At 49.1% G+C, this 17,133-nt stretch overlaps 1 protein-coding gene across 3 annotated transcripts in view; it reads left to right on the forward strand.

Moving 5' to 3' along the window:
* Positions 1 to 17,133, forward strand: part of Cabin1 (calcineurin binding protein 1) — a 127,882-nt gene that overhangs the window by 51,459 nt on the left and 59,290 nt on the right. For 2 of the 3 annotated variants that reach the window (XM_060369354.1, XM_021653761.2), the window contains exons 24-26: positions 3,785 to 4,045; positions 5,644 to 5,795; positions 6,681 to 6,859. In XM_060369354.1, the coding sequence (XP_060225337.1) occupies positions 3,785 to 4,045; positions 5,644 to 5,795; positions 6,681 to 6,859 (592 nt within the window). The remainder of the gene's footprint in view (positions 1 to 3,784; positions 4,046 to 5,643; positions 5,796 to 6,680; positions 6,860 to 17,133) is intronic. The other variant, XM_060369353.1, reaches the window with a different exon arrangement.

The following is a 17,133-nucleotide window of genomic DNA, read 5'->3' on the forward strand; positions in this document are numbered from 1 at the left end:
GAGGACGGAGTCACTGTGATAAATAGTGAAGAAAAGATGTCACTGGGCTTTATGAAAAAATTAATAGCTAAGTTGTCTCCTGAATCTTATGTAACAAGAACTTTGTCAGTTCCAAGAATGTGCTCCTCTTCTGCAGTGAACAAAGTTTAAGCTGACTCCTGGAGAGCCGAGCTTTCTAGCAGTTGTCTGATTATGTGACACACACCTTCTACCTTTGCAGAATAAATCTAGAAAGATGCTTTTCCAAAGCTATTTGGGAGCAAGCTCCACCCTCTCCCTGGGAGTCTTTTGAATTTGTTTTTGTCTTTCAGGAGTATTCTTATACTTTTTAGACAGTAGGCAACTGTGCTAATTCTCAGTCCTCGTGCACAAAGGCTCAAGAGTTTTCTCCTTTTTTGTTATTTTTATGTATTTTTTTTTATTTGGTTTTTCAGCACAGCGTTTCTCTGTGTAGCCTTGGCTGTCCTAGACTTGCTTTGTAGACCAGGCTGGCCTCAAACTCACAGCCTGCCTCTGCCTCCCTGAATGCTGGGGTTACAGGCATGTGCCCCTGCATATGCTCAGTTTTCACACTTTCCCAGGACAGGCTGGAAACACAACACTGGGCTTCACTGCTGTTGTCTGAGGCCTCACCCAATAATGTTGTCTTCCTCATCTGTGTTCAGGGCACTACAGCCCTCAGTTCAGCAGGTCTTGTCCGTGTTCTAGACTCTAAGCAGTTTGGTCCCAAGGTATTCCTTTCTTCAATATTCAGATTGTATGACCTCTATAGATAGGTGAGAATAGTGGCTCCCATACTTGGCTGAGTCTCTTGGGTGGGTGTGGAGCTTGTTAAAAGGACATGCCAGGAACCCTCAGACAGAGCTTTTGTAAGCTCTTGTGTGCTTATTATGTTTTCCTTTACTATTTTTATTTATTTATTTATTTTTTTCTCCATTAGTTTAGCTGTGACATAGGGACAGGCTTGGCACCAGAGGCAGAGAATATATGTGAGATGTGGCCTTGGAGGTCCCAGCCCATCACTAACAGAAGGCAGATAATCAAGTCCTGCACAGGCTGAGCCCTGACAAGAACAGGATGGAGGAGTGCCTGCATGTCTCTCTTCTAAAAATCACCTTCTTTAAGAAGTTGTTGTTCAATTTATATCTTTCTAGACTTTGAAGGGAAAGAAAACCTTTTTACCCACAAGCGGTGTGTACATTTAGAGAAATCTAGGCGAATTTGCCTGCTAGATTTTTTCCTTCAGCCTAAATAAGCGCAGTGTCTGGCTCCCCTTTTCCACCAGCCCGTGTTGTTGGTGTAGTTGCACTCCACTCAGGTGGACTTTCTGCGGCTCTAGTCCAGGCCTTTCAAACGACAGCCCAGCCTTGCTCTGGCTGGCCACACAGAAACTCCTGTATGTGTTCCAGCGGCCTCGGATCCCCTGCCACCCACTGCTGTAGACTTGACTCATGGGTGGTTTTGTAACATTAGGGACAGATTATTCTATGGGTAAACACAGAGACGTAAGGTGGCCCTTCCCCTAATCTCCTCGTGAGGTGTTACACTTTTATTTTCCAGGAATTCCATGTCCTGAGAGCCAGGAGGAACCTTCGCCTCACCTTTTCTAGAACTTGATTTGTACAGCTCCTCAGGCAGAAGGCATCCCCTGGCCTGGTTCTCTTCTACTGAGGTGCACAGCCTCAGGGATGACCCTGGAGTTTGCCTCTTGGCCTGTTATCTCTGGCAGCTCTGGCCCTGAGACTGCCCTCAGGCTATCTGCCTCCCTGAAGTATCAGGAAAGCAGAGGGGATGGAAGGCTTAGGGGTGCAAAAGTCCTAGAGGAAGGGGGAGATTTGGCCTCATTATCGAGGGTGCAGACTTCTTAGCAGGACTGCCTTCTGTTCCCTGGGTTCTTTCTACCTCTGGAGAGGTAGGTTCTTAGGATGCAGTCCCCTGGTTGCTTGAGCTGTGTGGCCTTACCATGTCTGAGAAATAGGCTGTTGACCATGTTTACCAGTGGTGTGGGGTAGTGGAATCATTCCCTATGATGTTGACTCTAAGGCATGGAAAAAGAACTGGGAGCAGAACTTCATAACCAAGTGACTTGGAGGGGATGACTTGACATTCTTTCTGTGCTTCATGCTGTGTATGACACTGACTATTCCTTCTCCACAAGCAGCATTGAGAGAGTGAGTCATGACGCCTGCCTCAGCCATTTCATGAGCTCCAGCACAGGCACCCAATACGTGGGGAGACTGAAGTGCCATGAGTAAGGGTATTCTGCTGTTCAGAGATGACAAGCCAGAATGGAGTTATATAGTAGAGCTTCTAGACAGACACTTTTGGTGCCTGTCCCTCTTCCTGAGTGGGATGTTCTTCCTGCTGAACTTGGCAAAACTAGTGGCATTGGTAATGCCACATAGCTATTAAGTAGTGTAAGCAGAAGAACTGTGTTTAAGCGGCTGCCTTCTCCTTAGACAGATGTGCTGCAGACCCTGTTTTAGAGGCAGTGTGATAGAATCCCTTTGCTACACTTGGCCCCGTGTTGTAATTCCTTTTGTTGTATTTCATTCAATGATGGACTTGTAGTCCCTAGATGGCCCATTTCTTTTTAGAAAATGACTAACAGAGCATCTGGGTAGCACATGGCCTTCAAAGTAAGCTATTGCTATAGGATGTTCACAAGGAAGTCTCTGCTGGGCAAACATAAATAGGGCAGGTGTGTCCTGCAGGATGGAGCACGTACTTGTGGCCCTAGCAGCTCCCCTTGCTGAAGACCAGTGCTGTGGCCTTTCCTCTTTCTGTAGTCCCTGGGGTGAGTTGAGAAGAGGCCACAGCCTCCCTGCCACCAAGCTAGGGACACAGTGAAGAGGGGCCACAGACCTGGGGTTCCCAAAATAGCTTTCCTCTGTAGCTCCACACAGCTTCACTCTATCCCCAGCCCGGGAGCTCCCGAATAAAGGAACATGTGTGCTTGGCAGCTGCCAGGAAGTAGAAAAAAAGCAGCTAAGTTGGAAGGCCTCCTGCAAATTGACCCTCCACCATGCCATTTCTGCCCTTTGTAAAAGAGTGTCTGGAGGCACTGGCTGAATGCAGTTTCCAAGACAGTGGCCCTGTGTGGAGCTCCAGAATCTGCTTTGACAAATGCAGTATGTGTCTTTGAAAGGGTGAGGGGGAGAGGCAGGGAGCTGTTTAATTTCAGAGTTTACACTGTCTCCAATGCTGTGAGTTGGGGACTGGGTACTAGGTACGGTTCTCTCCAGTGCTGTGTGGCAAGGGCTGCATGAATATCCTCCCTGGCTCAGTTTGCGTGCCCTGCTGAGAGGGGGGAGCAAGTTGCTTAGTCCCTGCAGTGGAGGTTCATCCTGCAAAGGAGGAGGCCTCATTTTTTAAGATTGATGAGGCCTAGTTGTATTAGCCTTCTCCCTCCTCATGTTGATGACTGAGGGACAGCTGTCCTTAGCACTGCCACACAGCCTACAGTTGGGAACCCCAGAGAGATCAGTAGGAGCATCAGTTAGGTGCTACGAGAAGAAGCTAAAAGAAAGGACCTTTGGGTTGGTGAGAAATGACCTGAATTTAAGTCCAGCTCTGGACCTTGCATGCTCTTAAGGAGCTCCCAAGCTCCACATCTTATTGCCTACAGCTGTGATGGTGACAACAGTTCTGGGTCTCAGGTTCGCTGAGAGAGGAACGTAAGTCTGTGAACAAGTCAGCTGGCTTCCTCCAAGGAAACATGGTCCCTTGGCAGGTGCAGGCACTGCACCTCAGGCCAGTCTGCAGGCTTGTGGTCTTGTTGTAGATGGAGGACCGGCGCAACAGCATGCTGGAGACAGCCAGGCACTGTTTCACATCTGCAGCCCACTGCGAGGGTGATGGTGATGAGGAGGAATGGCTCATTCACTACATGCTGGGCAAAGTGGCTGAGAAGCAGCAGCAACCGCCAACCGTGTACCTGCTGCACTACCGGCAGGCTGCCCACTACTTGCACGAGGAGGCTGCCCGTTACCCTAAGAAGATCCACTACCACAACCCGCCCGAGCTGGCCATGGAAGCCCTGGAGGTAACTCTGCAGGTCCGGGTAGGGTGGTGGGGCAGGAGGGGCTGCCCGCTCTGTCTCCCCGGGAAGGGAACTCACGGTCCCAGCGACTCCCTTGCAGCCTCACTGGGAACATCTCTGCTCAGCAGCTTCACGTTCAATTACCTTAAAGCAGCCTGTTCTCTTTTCCTAAGAGTGCTTGCCACTGTCTTGGAGAGAATGATCATTTTGTTTTCATTTCTCAGAGAAAGCAGCCTTTCTCTGCAGCATACATGTTCTCACTGAAAGTATAGTACAACATCCATAGCTGCACAGACATTCAGACCTGTTGCCTGGCAGGAGGAGGGTGGTTGGTCACCCTTGTCCTGAGGTGCAGCTAGGCACCTCAGGCCAGATGAGGCCTCAGCCTGGGCCTGGGCCACCCAGCTCAGCAGGTTAGGCCAGAGCCAAAGAAGGCTGCCCTCCATCACAGAATGTTTTGTTCTGTTTTGTTGTTGTTGTTGTTTTTCCCACTGCTGCTGAAAACTAGAACAGTGCTTTTTTGCTGGGATTCACCTTTATGATTTCTAGAATACATTTGGTGAAGGGTTGCACTATTGTTCATAGCAGTCCTCTGTAATCAGCTGTAAGTGCTGACCTTCAGCCAGTCCCGTGGCTAGCAGGCACTTGGAATTTAGGCAGAATCTGTCTCTTGGTCACAGGTTTTTGTTTCTGTTTTTTTCCCCGCTGATTATAAATTCTTTATGTATTCATTTGTTTGTCTGTTTTTGTTAAGAGAGTCATAAAATTCCCAAAATATAAAACATGAAAGTCCCCAGTGACCCTGGCCCCCATCCCCATCCCATAATCTGTACTTACAGTTCGGCCTTGTTCTTGAAGGTCTAGGCATTGTGTCCTCTCACCGTGTTGGTGGGAACACTGGTGTAGGCTTTTGTAGCTCACGTTTTCATTGGGCAAGGTGTAGTGGAAGGTATGGTAAACTTCCCGGCCTGCCCTTGCCTCCCAGTCACACAAACTGCTTGCTTACCTGAAAAGCCTCTCTGGGGCTTGGCCTCTCCTTGCTTTACCAGGAGAGCATGAGAAAGTATGTGCCCCTAGTCTTGTATCAGAGAGCTCTCGGGAGCATTTGCAGGGGCTTAATTTTAAAGGTGGAGTTGTAGACTACTTACAGTTCTGCCCAAGGCATCCAGTTACTCTAGAGAATGACAACAGTAAGCACATAGGTTCCCTAACCATCCTTAGACCCTCCTTTTAATACTTGCCAATCTTGTGAGCAAACAAAAACATATTGCACTTGGGAAGTTGAGACAGAGATCAAGAGTTCCAGACCATCCTTAACTATATAGCAAGATATTGTCTATCCTGGGCCACATCAGATCGAGCAGTATCCCACCATCATGTGCTTAGATTACTAGGTACATGTTAACGTCAGAATGCTGGCAGTAGCCATTTTAATTTTCAGGGCTTATTTGGACTGGGGGTTTTAAAAGCTAAAAAAAAGACAGGCATTGTGTGGTGGCTTGTCTCCCAGGGCAGCAGCCTGCTTCCAGTGTGGCTGTTTCACTGTGGAACAGGCCTTAGACTGGAGAAGGCTGTGTATTATGCCAGAGGTGTTCTTCTAGGTGTACTTCCGGCTCCATGCATCCATCCTGAAGCTCCTAGGCAAACCTGACTCTGGGGTAGCTGCAGAGGTCCTGGTCAGCTTTATGAAGGAGGCAGCAGAAGGACCTTTTGCCAGGGGCGAGGAGAAGAATACACCCAAAGCTTCAGAAAAGTGAGTGGCTGCTTGTAGGGACCCTGGGTGGCCCATCTGCTATTGGGTATTCAGAGGAAAGCTACTGGATAAACGGGAACCTAGAGTCTCTGCTTATGGGGCTGAGCTGTTTCTCTTGAATTGGGGGAGGGGAGGAGGAGTGTCTGTTGTCATCCTCAACCCTCCTGCTCCAGTGGAGCAAGGCTTTATCCCAGGCAGAGCATAATAAATGATTAGGTTTTACTTTTTCCTCTTACCCAAGACTCCAACTGGGTGACTCTGAGGCCCAGTGTATGGCCTGTTCTCTCTTCTCTATCACCCTCCTCTTGGCAGTTGTGGAGGTTTACAGGTTGACTCTCCTGGCTTGTTTTTGTTTTTGTTTTCACCCTCTCTCAAACTCTGATAAAACTGTCTCAAACTCCAACAAAGAAAGAACAACTGAGGGTGTTTTAGTTGTTCTTTCTTCAACAGTGTTTGGCACATTTTCCCTACCTCATACCTGTTGCTGCATAGTATGTACCCATAGTGTGTACCCTGTGTTTTATGTGATTATTTCCGCCCCCCTTGACGATGTAGCAAAAACCCTTCATAGATGTCTAAGCCTACACTGGTATGTGCTTGATTGTGTTGAGCTGACTTGTTGAAAGGCTCTGACTTGCTGAGGAAATGCTTGTCACTTCCTCTGCAAGATCTCCTGAGCCTGAGACCAGAGACCCTGGCCAGAAAGGTTGGGCAGCATCCGTTTGGAGGCCGGAGGCTATGGGGTGATATGCAGACACTCTTCCCTGGAGCCCTAACCAAATAAGACTGGGACCACTCAAGCAGACCCTGGGAAGGTTGCTGACCCAAAGTAATACACTTCTTTCATCATAATGTGGACACTGACTTGTACCTCTGCCCCCACAGGGAGAAGGCCTGCCTGGTGGATGAGGACTCCCACTCTTCAGCTGGGACACTGCCGGGCCCCGGAGCCTCCCTTCCCTCCTCCTCTGGCCCAGGTCTGACATCCCCACCTTACACAGCTACTCCGATTGACCACGATTACGTCAAATGTAAAAAACCCCATCAGCAGGCGACGCCGGACGGTATAGTCCCTGTTCTCCCTACTGTGCCCAGGGTGGCACACCAATTGTGGGGAGGGTGCTTGAGCGACTTCATTTGTCGCTTTGTTTTGGTGAGGGGGGTGCTGGGTCTGGGGTGACACGGGCAATGTTGCGGACGTTCATTTACCTCATGGATTCACGGTGCTTCTTGTGCTTCCAAGACATGCTCAGAGTCGCCATCTGCCTACTCGCCCACTTGGGAGGCAGAGAAGGAGCAGGTCTGGCCCAGACAGCTTCCTTTTGAGCTTGCATTTTCCTACCTGCAAAACAGGGGTGCTGACATCTTTGAATGACATTTGGAAGACCCCGTAGGCTGCCTGGAAGTGATTCTTGGCACTGTCAGCTCCATGTGGCCTACGTCTTGTCTGCAGCACATTGTCATGGCTCTGTCCTTTGATGGTAGGTAGGTCATAACTAATACCGAACCTATTACTCTTGGGCATCCAAATGGGATGCTGATGGGGTCCAGTAGGACCGTTTCTAAGGCTGTTCCATGTGGGATGAGGCAGTTGGCGACTGTTCAGTCACATTCCTTACTAACATTAGGAGGCTTGCATGCTAGCCCATAGCTTACTTTTTTCATGTTCTCACCTGTGCAGTAACAAGCTGGTGACAGAGTACTTGGGACAAGCAAATTGATGGACTTAGAGGGTCATTAAAGTGGAACCCTAGAAAGGTGGTGGTAATGCTGAAAGGCACCCTCACTCCATGTCACTCATCTCATCTGGGCCGTGGGGAGACAGTTCTTGCTCTGGCTTCCAAGATGGTGATGGGACGCTCCTGGGTGGCTAGGATTGGTGCCAGGGCTGTTCTCATAGCAGGTGGTTCTTAGGGGAAGGATGGATTCTCTGGGTGCCATGGTAGCTCTCACTTGGAGATCCAGCAGAGAGCTGAGGGGGCAGGGCTTACACTACCTTGGCTCCAGCACCCTGCTGAGGCCTGCCTGGTGTACAGATTCCTGAAGAGCATGGGCATCTGTTCCAGCTTGCTGTACTGAGATCAGTTTCAGAAAAGCTCCAGGGTAGGATGACACAGTGGTTAGGGTTCCCCTCCTCTGGGGCTAGTGTTTTGGTGATTTCCTGGGAGAGGAGAACACTTGAACATCCACTACTAGGTTTGGTTTGGGCCTACAGCATGTATGTTGAAAAGAGACTGCGGATCTGTGTGTGTGCCGTGTCTGCACACCTCCCAGTGGGATTGTGTCTTTGATGAGTTCCTGTGTTTGCAGCTCTCCAGAGCAGCAATGAGTGAAGCTGATCCCCAGATCCTCTAGTCTCCAGCTCAGCAGATCTCCCCATGTAAGAGGGAGATCTTAAGTTCAGATTATTTGGGAGAACCACCGTATTCCAACCATTGACTTTTGAAGATCCTAAGAAAACACAGTAGGAGCAGACCCTTGCTCTGTGAGTTTCAGCTAGATACTTTTGGTGAGGGATTCAGCCATCACGCTGAAGGAGAGGGGGCATTTGAACCTCTCATGTGCTCCTACACTTTGGGTGACCTGTGCCAACTCTGCACCCCACCCCCCAAGGCTCGCTCAGACTACAGGTACCGTGAGCTTGGCTGTCAGTGCACAGAATTGATTCTGCTTCTAGGAGCAGGCAGGAGGGAGGCAGGAGTGCCTCAGAGGAGCCTATGTCATTCCTTGTCACCGATGGCCCTGCTAACCAGTGTGGGCACATGTGTGACCGTAGAGCTATTAGGGAACTACTAATAGTTCTACTACTAATAGCAGAGTTCAGGAGCTGGGTGCTGGGCTTGGTAAGTTTGTGGTACTAACCTAATAATTAGTTGTTCTGGAAGTTTGCAGAACAAGTAAGTTCAGATATACTCCAGTGGTTTCAAAATGATTCCTGTTGACTGTGGAGGCACTGGGTCTCCACACCTCATTTTGTCCAGCCCCAATGTATGAAGAGCCTAACACTTCCAGAACCCCCAGCCTCTTCACCATCTGTACTCCTAAAGGAATACCTGTAATAGGAAAATAATTAGAGCCCTAAAATTAGCCATACTCTTCAGATGTTGTGGTGACCTTTCTATCAGTTTCTCTGGTTCCTAGGGAAAGGTCCAGACATTAGGCAGAAGCAAGCACATTGCAAGTTATGGCATTTGCTGGTAGCTTGAAGCCACATTACCCACTGCTGCTCCTGCTTCATGACCAAAGACCGGAGAGTAATACTTCTGTTGAGTCAGAGTCACCCTCCCAGCACAGCTAGGGTGATGGGTGCTTCTAGCCCAGTACCACCTTGATACGGGGTAGTTTGAGGTCAGATGGAGGGGCTCTGGAGTCAAGAGACCACTGAATTCCAAACTAGCTCCATTGAGAACACGCTCAGCTTCCTTAGACAGGGCGTTGTTTGCCTCAAAGTATTTGCACAGCCTGGCCTTTTCCTGCAGTTCTTCAGGTCATTAGTGAACATGAATTGGATAATCCCTCATAGGGTGAGGAGCCAAGGCGTTAGGCTATGTCATTGCTTTTGATTTTACCTTCAACTTTCTAGATAGAGTATGGCCTCAAAAGATATGTAGTCAGTGCCAGATGAATCATCAGGTGGATATAGGTAACTCGCCGCTTGATAAGAGCTCTGTCCTAAGACCCAGCTTCACTGTCTGAACTGTTCTGAATTGAAACTGTGCTGCCTGCACTAGAGGTGAACACTTCTTGCAGCCTGTCACACTTGGTGAAAGCTTTGGGATTGGCCCTTGAGGCCACGGTAGCCAGCCATCACATCTAGCTCTTCTTAGCAAGGACACCATAGACTGACCAAACAGAGACTGAGAGGGAAAGGGGTAGAAAGGGAGAGGGAAGGAGGGAGGATGGGAGAGAAGGAAAGTTTGAGATGGAGTGTCTAGCTGATGCAGCTGTTCTCCCAACTCAGCTAACTTCTTCCGGTGCATCTCTTGAAATTAGCCCTTATACTTTATATTGAGACTTCCTGACTAGGGAAAAAGTGACATATGAGAAGTACATTATAACCTTCAAGGGGCTCCCAGTCATTGCTATGTGTACATGCCAAGTGGCAGAAGGTAATAGTTGATTAGACTCTTCTCTGCCCCACATGCTAGTTGGTGCAGGTCTGTGCAGTGTGTGCATTCATGAGCAATTAAGCTGCTCCGCATAGTACCATATGCTCTCAGTACTGAGTCCAGGCAGGCGTGTGCAGGTCCCTAAAAGAAAATGAATCTGAGAGCAGCCAGGCCTTCCTGTATGTCGGGGCAGAGCTGAAAGAGTAAGGTCAAAGTCTTCTCCAGCCAGGTAGGGGCCTGACTTTACAGATTGTGCTGTTTCTGTCCTGCTTGGAGGTGCCTCAGTGAAGGATGTGTGGAAGGAGGGCCATTTCTCAGTGGCTTTTGCCTTCAGTTGATTTGGTTAATTGACTTGAAGGGTATGTCAGTAGCAATATTTATTGGATGAAGAGCTTTACTCTTTTCCTGTCACGCTCCATGTCACTTGAGAATGTCAAAGCCAGGAAGGGCCTCAGAGGTCAGAGGGCTTGTCCTGTGGATGATTCTTTAACCAGCATGGGCCTAAATCCATCCAGGTCTTCTGGCAGCACAATGCAGATGCACAGAACAGCCCTGTAAGCTCAGAGGGGGTAGGCTCAAGTCAGTCACTTGCATAGCTGAGATTAACCAAAGGTCAGTCCTGGAGAGGTGAGATTACATGTCCTAGACTTGTAACTGGCTTGGTTAGAGATAAAAGGCCAAATGTAACCAAGTTCTAAATGGTCAGTATTGGCAGAGAGGACAAGAGCAAAAGGAGCCTAGGGAGCTGGTATCTATGGTTCCAGGTTTGGCCACTCAAGCCCATTATTAGCATGGAAAGAGCTACCAAGAATGTCCAAGTTGTAGAGGGGGGACTTCATAGGGATCCTAGGGTACCATGCCCTCTTCATGGTCATCCATCTTCACCCACCATTCTGTCACTGTTGTGTGCTGTTTGTTTTCATCTTCACCTGTTCACCCCACACTGCCTCCACCAATATTGCCCGTGCTGCCCCTAACCCTGCCCACACTCTGTTCTCCAGGCTTTGTCTTTCTGCTTGCACCTGTCACGGCTCGCTTCAGGGAACAGTGCAGACCGCATGCTCAGCCCTCAGTCCGGCTCCCTGCTTCCCCTGTGACCAGGAGCACCTTCATGTCTGCCGGTCCTGTGATTTCAAGAATGTGTGTTTGATGTGCCGTGCTTGGCTTCTGCCAGCTGCCCATTTCCCAGTTCTGGCCTGATGCAAAGGCAGTGGTAGCCTCTACCCCGCAGTTCTCCTGCCTCCCTGCCTGGCAGGTAGTTCAGGCCTGGATTTCCATTGCTTTGTCCATTTGTTCTTAAAACAACAACAAAAAGGCATCAGACTAAGCTCCAAATCCATTGTATGAGGACAAGTCTAAAAACTGCAGATTGTGCACAGTAGCCAAAACTCTGAGTTGGGTGCTGTGTTTGTAATTCATTGTGTCCCGACTGCTAAGGGCCAGGAGTTGCAAGTGACTTTTCAGTCAGTCCTGAACCTGGTCTTCACCCTGCCCTCCTAGGGAGAAGGGCAGGTTGGGTTCTGTAAACAGACCTGTGCAAAGTGGGAGCAACTCCCAAGGAAACTCATGCTGTTAGAGACAGAGTCAGTTACCTCCTTGCTGCACCCCTTTCAGGCCATTGCTGGTGATGGCAGCTCAACAGCTCCTGCTGCGTGCTAGGCATGGAGGAGGGCACCATGGGGAAAGTCAAGATGAGAGTGCCCTGATCCCCACTGTGGTTGGGCCCGCATGTCCCTAGGTGGTGCCTTGAGATAGTGGTTGGTTCACTAAGGTCTGTGGGTTGGGATAACTACTGTCAGCCCTACCGGGCATTGAGGGAGATTTGAGGGGGATAAAGACATTGTGGGTTAGAGAGCCCTGCAGTGTCTGGATGCTAGGTGGTCTGGGTGGGCACAAAGGGATGTTGTTGGGGAAAAAACTTGGGAGAGCAGCTATGCTCCAAGAGGTGAGGTTCTTTTCTGCAGGCAGCAGAGTGACAGGGTCACGGGAACTCCTGCATGGCTCCAGACACAGATTCTCCTTGTCTTTTATTGGAAGAGTGTTCCTGGGAAGTACACCAGATAGCCGTGAGTTCTTAGCAGGCTGCTCCCTAGCCTTGGGAGTGTGGGAAGCCTGTTGAATCTCTCTGGCCATGTCTCTCCTGACCTGAGATTTCGAGTGAAAGAGACATAGAGGAGCCACTTTCTCTTCCCTGTGAATGCCAGGCTCCCAGTACCACTGTCTGAGCAAGGTGGAGCTTGAAGTGTCTGACATAGCTTCACTGACCCAAGAAAAGTAGCTAGCAGGTTGGGAATGCACCTATTTCCCCATGGTGTGATGCCCTGCTGCCCACCTGCTGCTTGCTTCTCTCTTGGGGCCTCTTCGCTGCTGGTGTCTCTTGTTGGTGCCTTTGCAGTCCCCTCAGCCTGCTATGGGCACCTCTGTTTCCCACGGCCAGCCCTGCTCCTGGTGGACCCATCCCTTCCTGGTAGCTGGCTAGCAAAGACCAGTGGGAATGGATTTTGCTTCGTTGGAAATTCCTCAGAATCTTGATTCTACTTGAGTTTGTGGTTTTTAGTAACTTGTTTTCTGGTTGGCAGACATTCTGGTCTCTTTAGGCCAAAGCCACTACAGTCTCTGATGCATGGTCACATGTCTTTTTCTGCATACTCATTGGCCTAAGCTTAGGAAACCAACAGGAGCAATTGCAGGTCTTACTGCTGGGACAAGTGGAGGTCCTGGAAGTTTGCCTCTCGTCAGGAAACTCTCTCAGACTGTCTGGGCATCCCGTGGTGTTAAGCATAATTAAACCTGGGTAAGGAGAGACTCGGAGCCTCCTCCCAAGCAGATGGGGCAGTCTGCCTTTCTGCTGTGGAGCCAGCTCCTTTCTCTCTTTGTGGTGGGCTCTCGCTCCTTCAGATCCTACCCTGGAGGTGGAGGATGCCAAGGCTTCAACAGGTGCCTGGCAGCTCTATTCCCTCTCAGGATTCAGAGGGACAGGCTGCAGTGGCTCATGTGCCTCTGTGTGGTGAAGAGAATCAGATATTTCTAATGTTGCCCCAAGTATTCCTTGCTATGAAAAGTTGCCATGGAAGCAAATTTTTAAAAGACAATTCTCAATAAGAAGTTCAGAGCCAGCCTGCAGCCTGCTTGCTGGTGCCAGTCTTCTTTCCTGTTGACCACCAGGCAGCTTCTTCAGGAAAATACACCTCCACCTTCTGAGACTCAGGGTTAAACTGGGCTGTGTGTGGTCCTTAGGGGGTCCCATTCATGTGTCAGTCTCTTCTAGGTCTTTCTCACCCAGCCAGGAAAGTTTGGCCAAAAGCTTTTAAATCTATTTTTATGAATATGGTTATTCTGCCTCAATATGTGTCTGTATTACATATATGTCTGGTGCCCAGGGAGGTTGGAAGAGGATGTTGGATCCTGTAGGACAGGAGTTAGAGTTCTAAGCTGCCACGTTGGTGCTGGGAACGGAACCCGGATCCTCTAGAAGAGCAGCCAGTGCTCTGAGCTGCTGAGTAATCTCCATGTTCCTGGGCTGAATCTTAATCTTCCCTGACCAAATAGGCTTTCTGTGGGTTTCTTGAACTGTTTCCAGTCCAGGGCACACTGCAATCTCTGTTTCAGGACCCCTTCAGACATGGAGCTGCTGACTAAGACAAGGCACCAGAGAACACTACTTGCCTCTGCTCACATGTGGTCAGTTCTATGCAGGCCACCAGGGGAATAGTCTTTTCTTTAGTAGCATTAGCCAAACACCCACCCACCTCATGCCAAGGCTCCTTTGAGTGCCCAGTGTCAGCCTGCTTTGGACTCTGAGCAACAGGATCCCAGGAAAGGTCTGCAGTGTGGCAGCTGTGTAGAAGAGGTAGGCCTGCAGCTCAGCTCTTAGCTGTGTGCTCCTAGCCCCAATGTGCCTGGGCCATGTGCTGTGCATATTGGGACCAAGCTGAATTCAGATACCTGGGAAACAAATGTAGTGTTAGTCAGGGAGGGTAAGTTCCTCCCCAAAGGCACAAAGTGGTGTCTGGCAGTCCCACCCAAAAGGCATGTGACCCTGCTCTCACAGAAGTCTCCCCAACTTTTGGCCTTCTTCAGTGCACTGGGCTTTGTGTGGCTCTGCCTGGTGACCTGAGAAGACTACCTGCCGAGGGTCTTCTGGCAGTCAGGAGGAAACAGTGGTCAGTAACATCCCTTTGCCTTCTGCCCCACTAACAAGCCTCAAGGGCAGGGCTTCCTGACCAGGAGGAGAAGCTGCCCCAGGCTTCCCACACAGTTCTCCTTGTGGCTCCCAGCCAACTGATCCAACTTGAGTCTAAGGCTGGCCTGTGTTCTGGGAGAGCTGCTAGACTCGGTTGTTGTCTGCTTGATTTCACTTGCCTCTGGCCTGGCCCTTCATCAGCTAGTGGCAGGAACAGGGTACTTTTGTCACATTCTGTAATGCTCTTGACAAACTTTCGTTGTTATCTTTGTGTGTTTGCCTCCCAAGAGTCAGCTGTCCCAGAGAAGACGTGACTCCCTGGGAGAGGAGATGGGAGGCTGTGCATGTATGCCACCAAAGCAGCCTGTTTATTAATCATTTTTTAGATTGGCTCTTGGAAGCTTAGGTTGGCCTCAAATCGTAGAGATTCTCCTGCCTCAGCCTCCTGAGTCCTGGAATTAGTTATAGGTGTGTATAACCACTCCAAGCTTAGAGCCATGCTTTAAGAGCTTTTCATTTCTCTTTCACCCTGCTGCTCTGAAAGAAGCAAAACTTGGCTTCCTCTGGCTAGTTGAGTTCTTTTTTTTTTTTTTTTTTTTTTTTTTTCTTGAGACAGGGTTTCATTGTGTAGCCTTGGCTGTCGTAGACTTGATTTGTAAACCAAGCTGGCCTTGAACTCACAAAGATCCGTCTGCCTCTGCCTCCTGAGTGCTGGGACTAAAGGTGTACACTGGCTTTATTTGGGTTCTTGATGTGAAACTGTGAGTGTCTTCTTGGAGTTTATAATCAGAATTATTTTAAATCACCCACCATCTCACCAGACCTGATAAAACAGAGAGAAAAGGAATCCTGACTTTGCATCCTATTTGTGTCTTATTTGAAGAAATTCACCTCTGTTGGGTGTGTTAACACCTGCCTGCAGTCCCAGAAATCAGGAGCCTTGAGTAGGAGGATCCTAAGTTCCAGGGCATTGTAGGCTGCGTAGTAAGATTCTTTTCTCAAAGGAAGAGAAAGAGGAAGGGGAGAGGGGCAGCAAGATGATATGATGGCTCATCAGGAAAAGACACATACACCAAGCCTAAGGACCTGCATGATAGGCTCTCGCCTACCAGTTACCTGCGTGCATTCATGTGTTCACATATACACAATAAAAAGAAAGACGTGTAATTTAAAGTTTTTAATCTTAGGCCTGGAGAAGATGGCTGAAAGAGCACTTGCTTTTCTTCCAAAGGACGTAGTTCAGTCCTCAGCACCCATGTCATGTGGTTCATGACCTCTAACTAACTCCAGCTTCAGGAGATTAGATACCTCTGGCCTCTGAGATATCACCACCTGTGCCCAGGTGCACATACTCACATGTACATATACAACTACACATAATTAAAAGTAACAAAAATACTTTGGGGTTTTGCTTTTTTTAAGTCTTGAAAGAAGCAGGAGGGAGAAGATACTTGTTCTCTTTCTAGCCAAGGATGACCGCATTCGTCTTCTAGTGGGTGTGGCAGTTACAGGTGTACACTTGGTTTATGTGGTGGTGGAAATTGGGCCTAGGGCTTTATGAATGCCAGACAGGCCTACTGACTGACCTACATCCCCGGCCCTTGTTGTCTTCTATTTCTAATGCATGTTAGGCCCCAGAATCCCATGAGTAGGCGGCACTCCCTCCCTCCCCCAACTTCCCAGTCTTTGTTGTGTACAACCTCTGACCCCAGCTCTGCCTAGTACCATGACCTGTAGGTGTTGCCACAGGACTGTGGTGGTTCTGGCTCCATCTGCTCTGCTTTTCTTAGGGCTGCTCTGTGCTGTGATCATCCCTGAGGAGAGAACTGGAGTTTCCTACAACATCCTCAGGTCCAGTGGCAGCCAGTGTTCTGCCCATTCTTAGAGGCTGTCATACATGTAAGAGGCTTGGGGAAGAGCCTGGGAAAGTGCATCCACAGGCCTGTCCTTTCTTGGTCCCTCTCGTGTGGCTGCTGTTGGCTGTTTGTTATTTTAAGAGAGTGTTCTCTCAGTTGGGTGTTGCTCTTCAGCAGAGCACAAGCCTCCATTCTATCATCTCTTCTTGCCCACCCCATTTCCGCTGTAGTCTGGCTGTCTTCCCTGCATTGCTGGCAGATCCGTGGTTCCCTCATGTTGAAGTGTTGAGAGGACATTAGCTCATTAGAAGTAAATACCCATTTGCTTAAGTCAATCCTCTGTTTTTATAATGATCACAGCTGGGATTCCACCAAACTGGCAATTCCTTTAGGCCCAGAACCTAACAGCTTGAGAGCCAGTGAGCTGGTGGGCAGTCTGCCAGTGGGTGAGATCATCCTGCCGAGGCTTGCTTCCTGAAGCTCGGTGTTGGGTATGCATCTCAGCTGCAGTGACATCAGTGTATTTCCTGTTGCCTGGACATGAGCTGTCCCTGGCCTGGGTTTCATGGGGACCTTAACAACAAGAGTATGGCCTGCCATCTTCTGGAGGCTTTAGGCCTCTCTAGCATTGCCCAAGCTATCATGTTCTCTGTCCAGGCCAGAGTGAATGCTATAGGATGGGACAGGTCATTATGCTGTCATTAGTATGTGTCAGGTAATAGACCCTATAGAGATCCCATGTTCAGGAATAAGGATACTAAAATTTCTGGTTAAAACAGAAAAACATGAAATGAGTTGGGGGAGGTCCCTAAGGTGGTAGAGTTATTCAGTCATGTTTGTCTAGCACATCAGTAGCAGACCTAAGATTGGAATGTGGGCCTGAGATCCTTAAGTTCAAAGTTCTTCAACAAGGGCCAGCATGCTGAGCAAGCCTGGTTAACCTGAGTCCCATCCCTGGAGCCCTCATAAAGATGGAAGGAGATAACTGATCCTACAAAACTGTCCTCTGACCTCCATATATATGCTGTGGTCCCTCCCATGCATGCATGCATGCCTACATACATACATGCATACATACGTACATACATACATACATACGCACCCCCCACACACACACACACAAATACTATTTTTTTAAGTTACTGCACTGATTTTTATAGGATTACTGGAAATGTCATGGTCTCCACTTG

The sequence above is a fragment of the Meriones unguiculatus genome, chromosome 16, assembly GCF_030254825.1.
Source record: "Meriones unguiculatus strain TT.TT164.6M chromosome 16, Bangor_MerUng_6.1, whole genome shotgun sequence".
NCBI lineage: Eukaryota > Metazoa > Chordata > Mammalia > Rodentia > Muridae > Meriones > Meriones unguiculatus.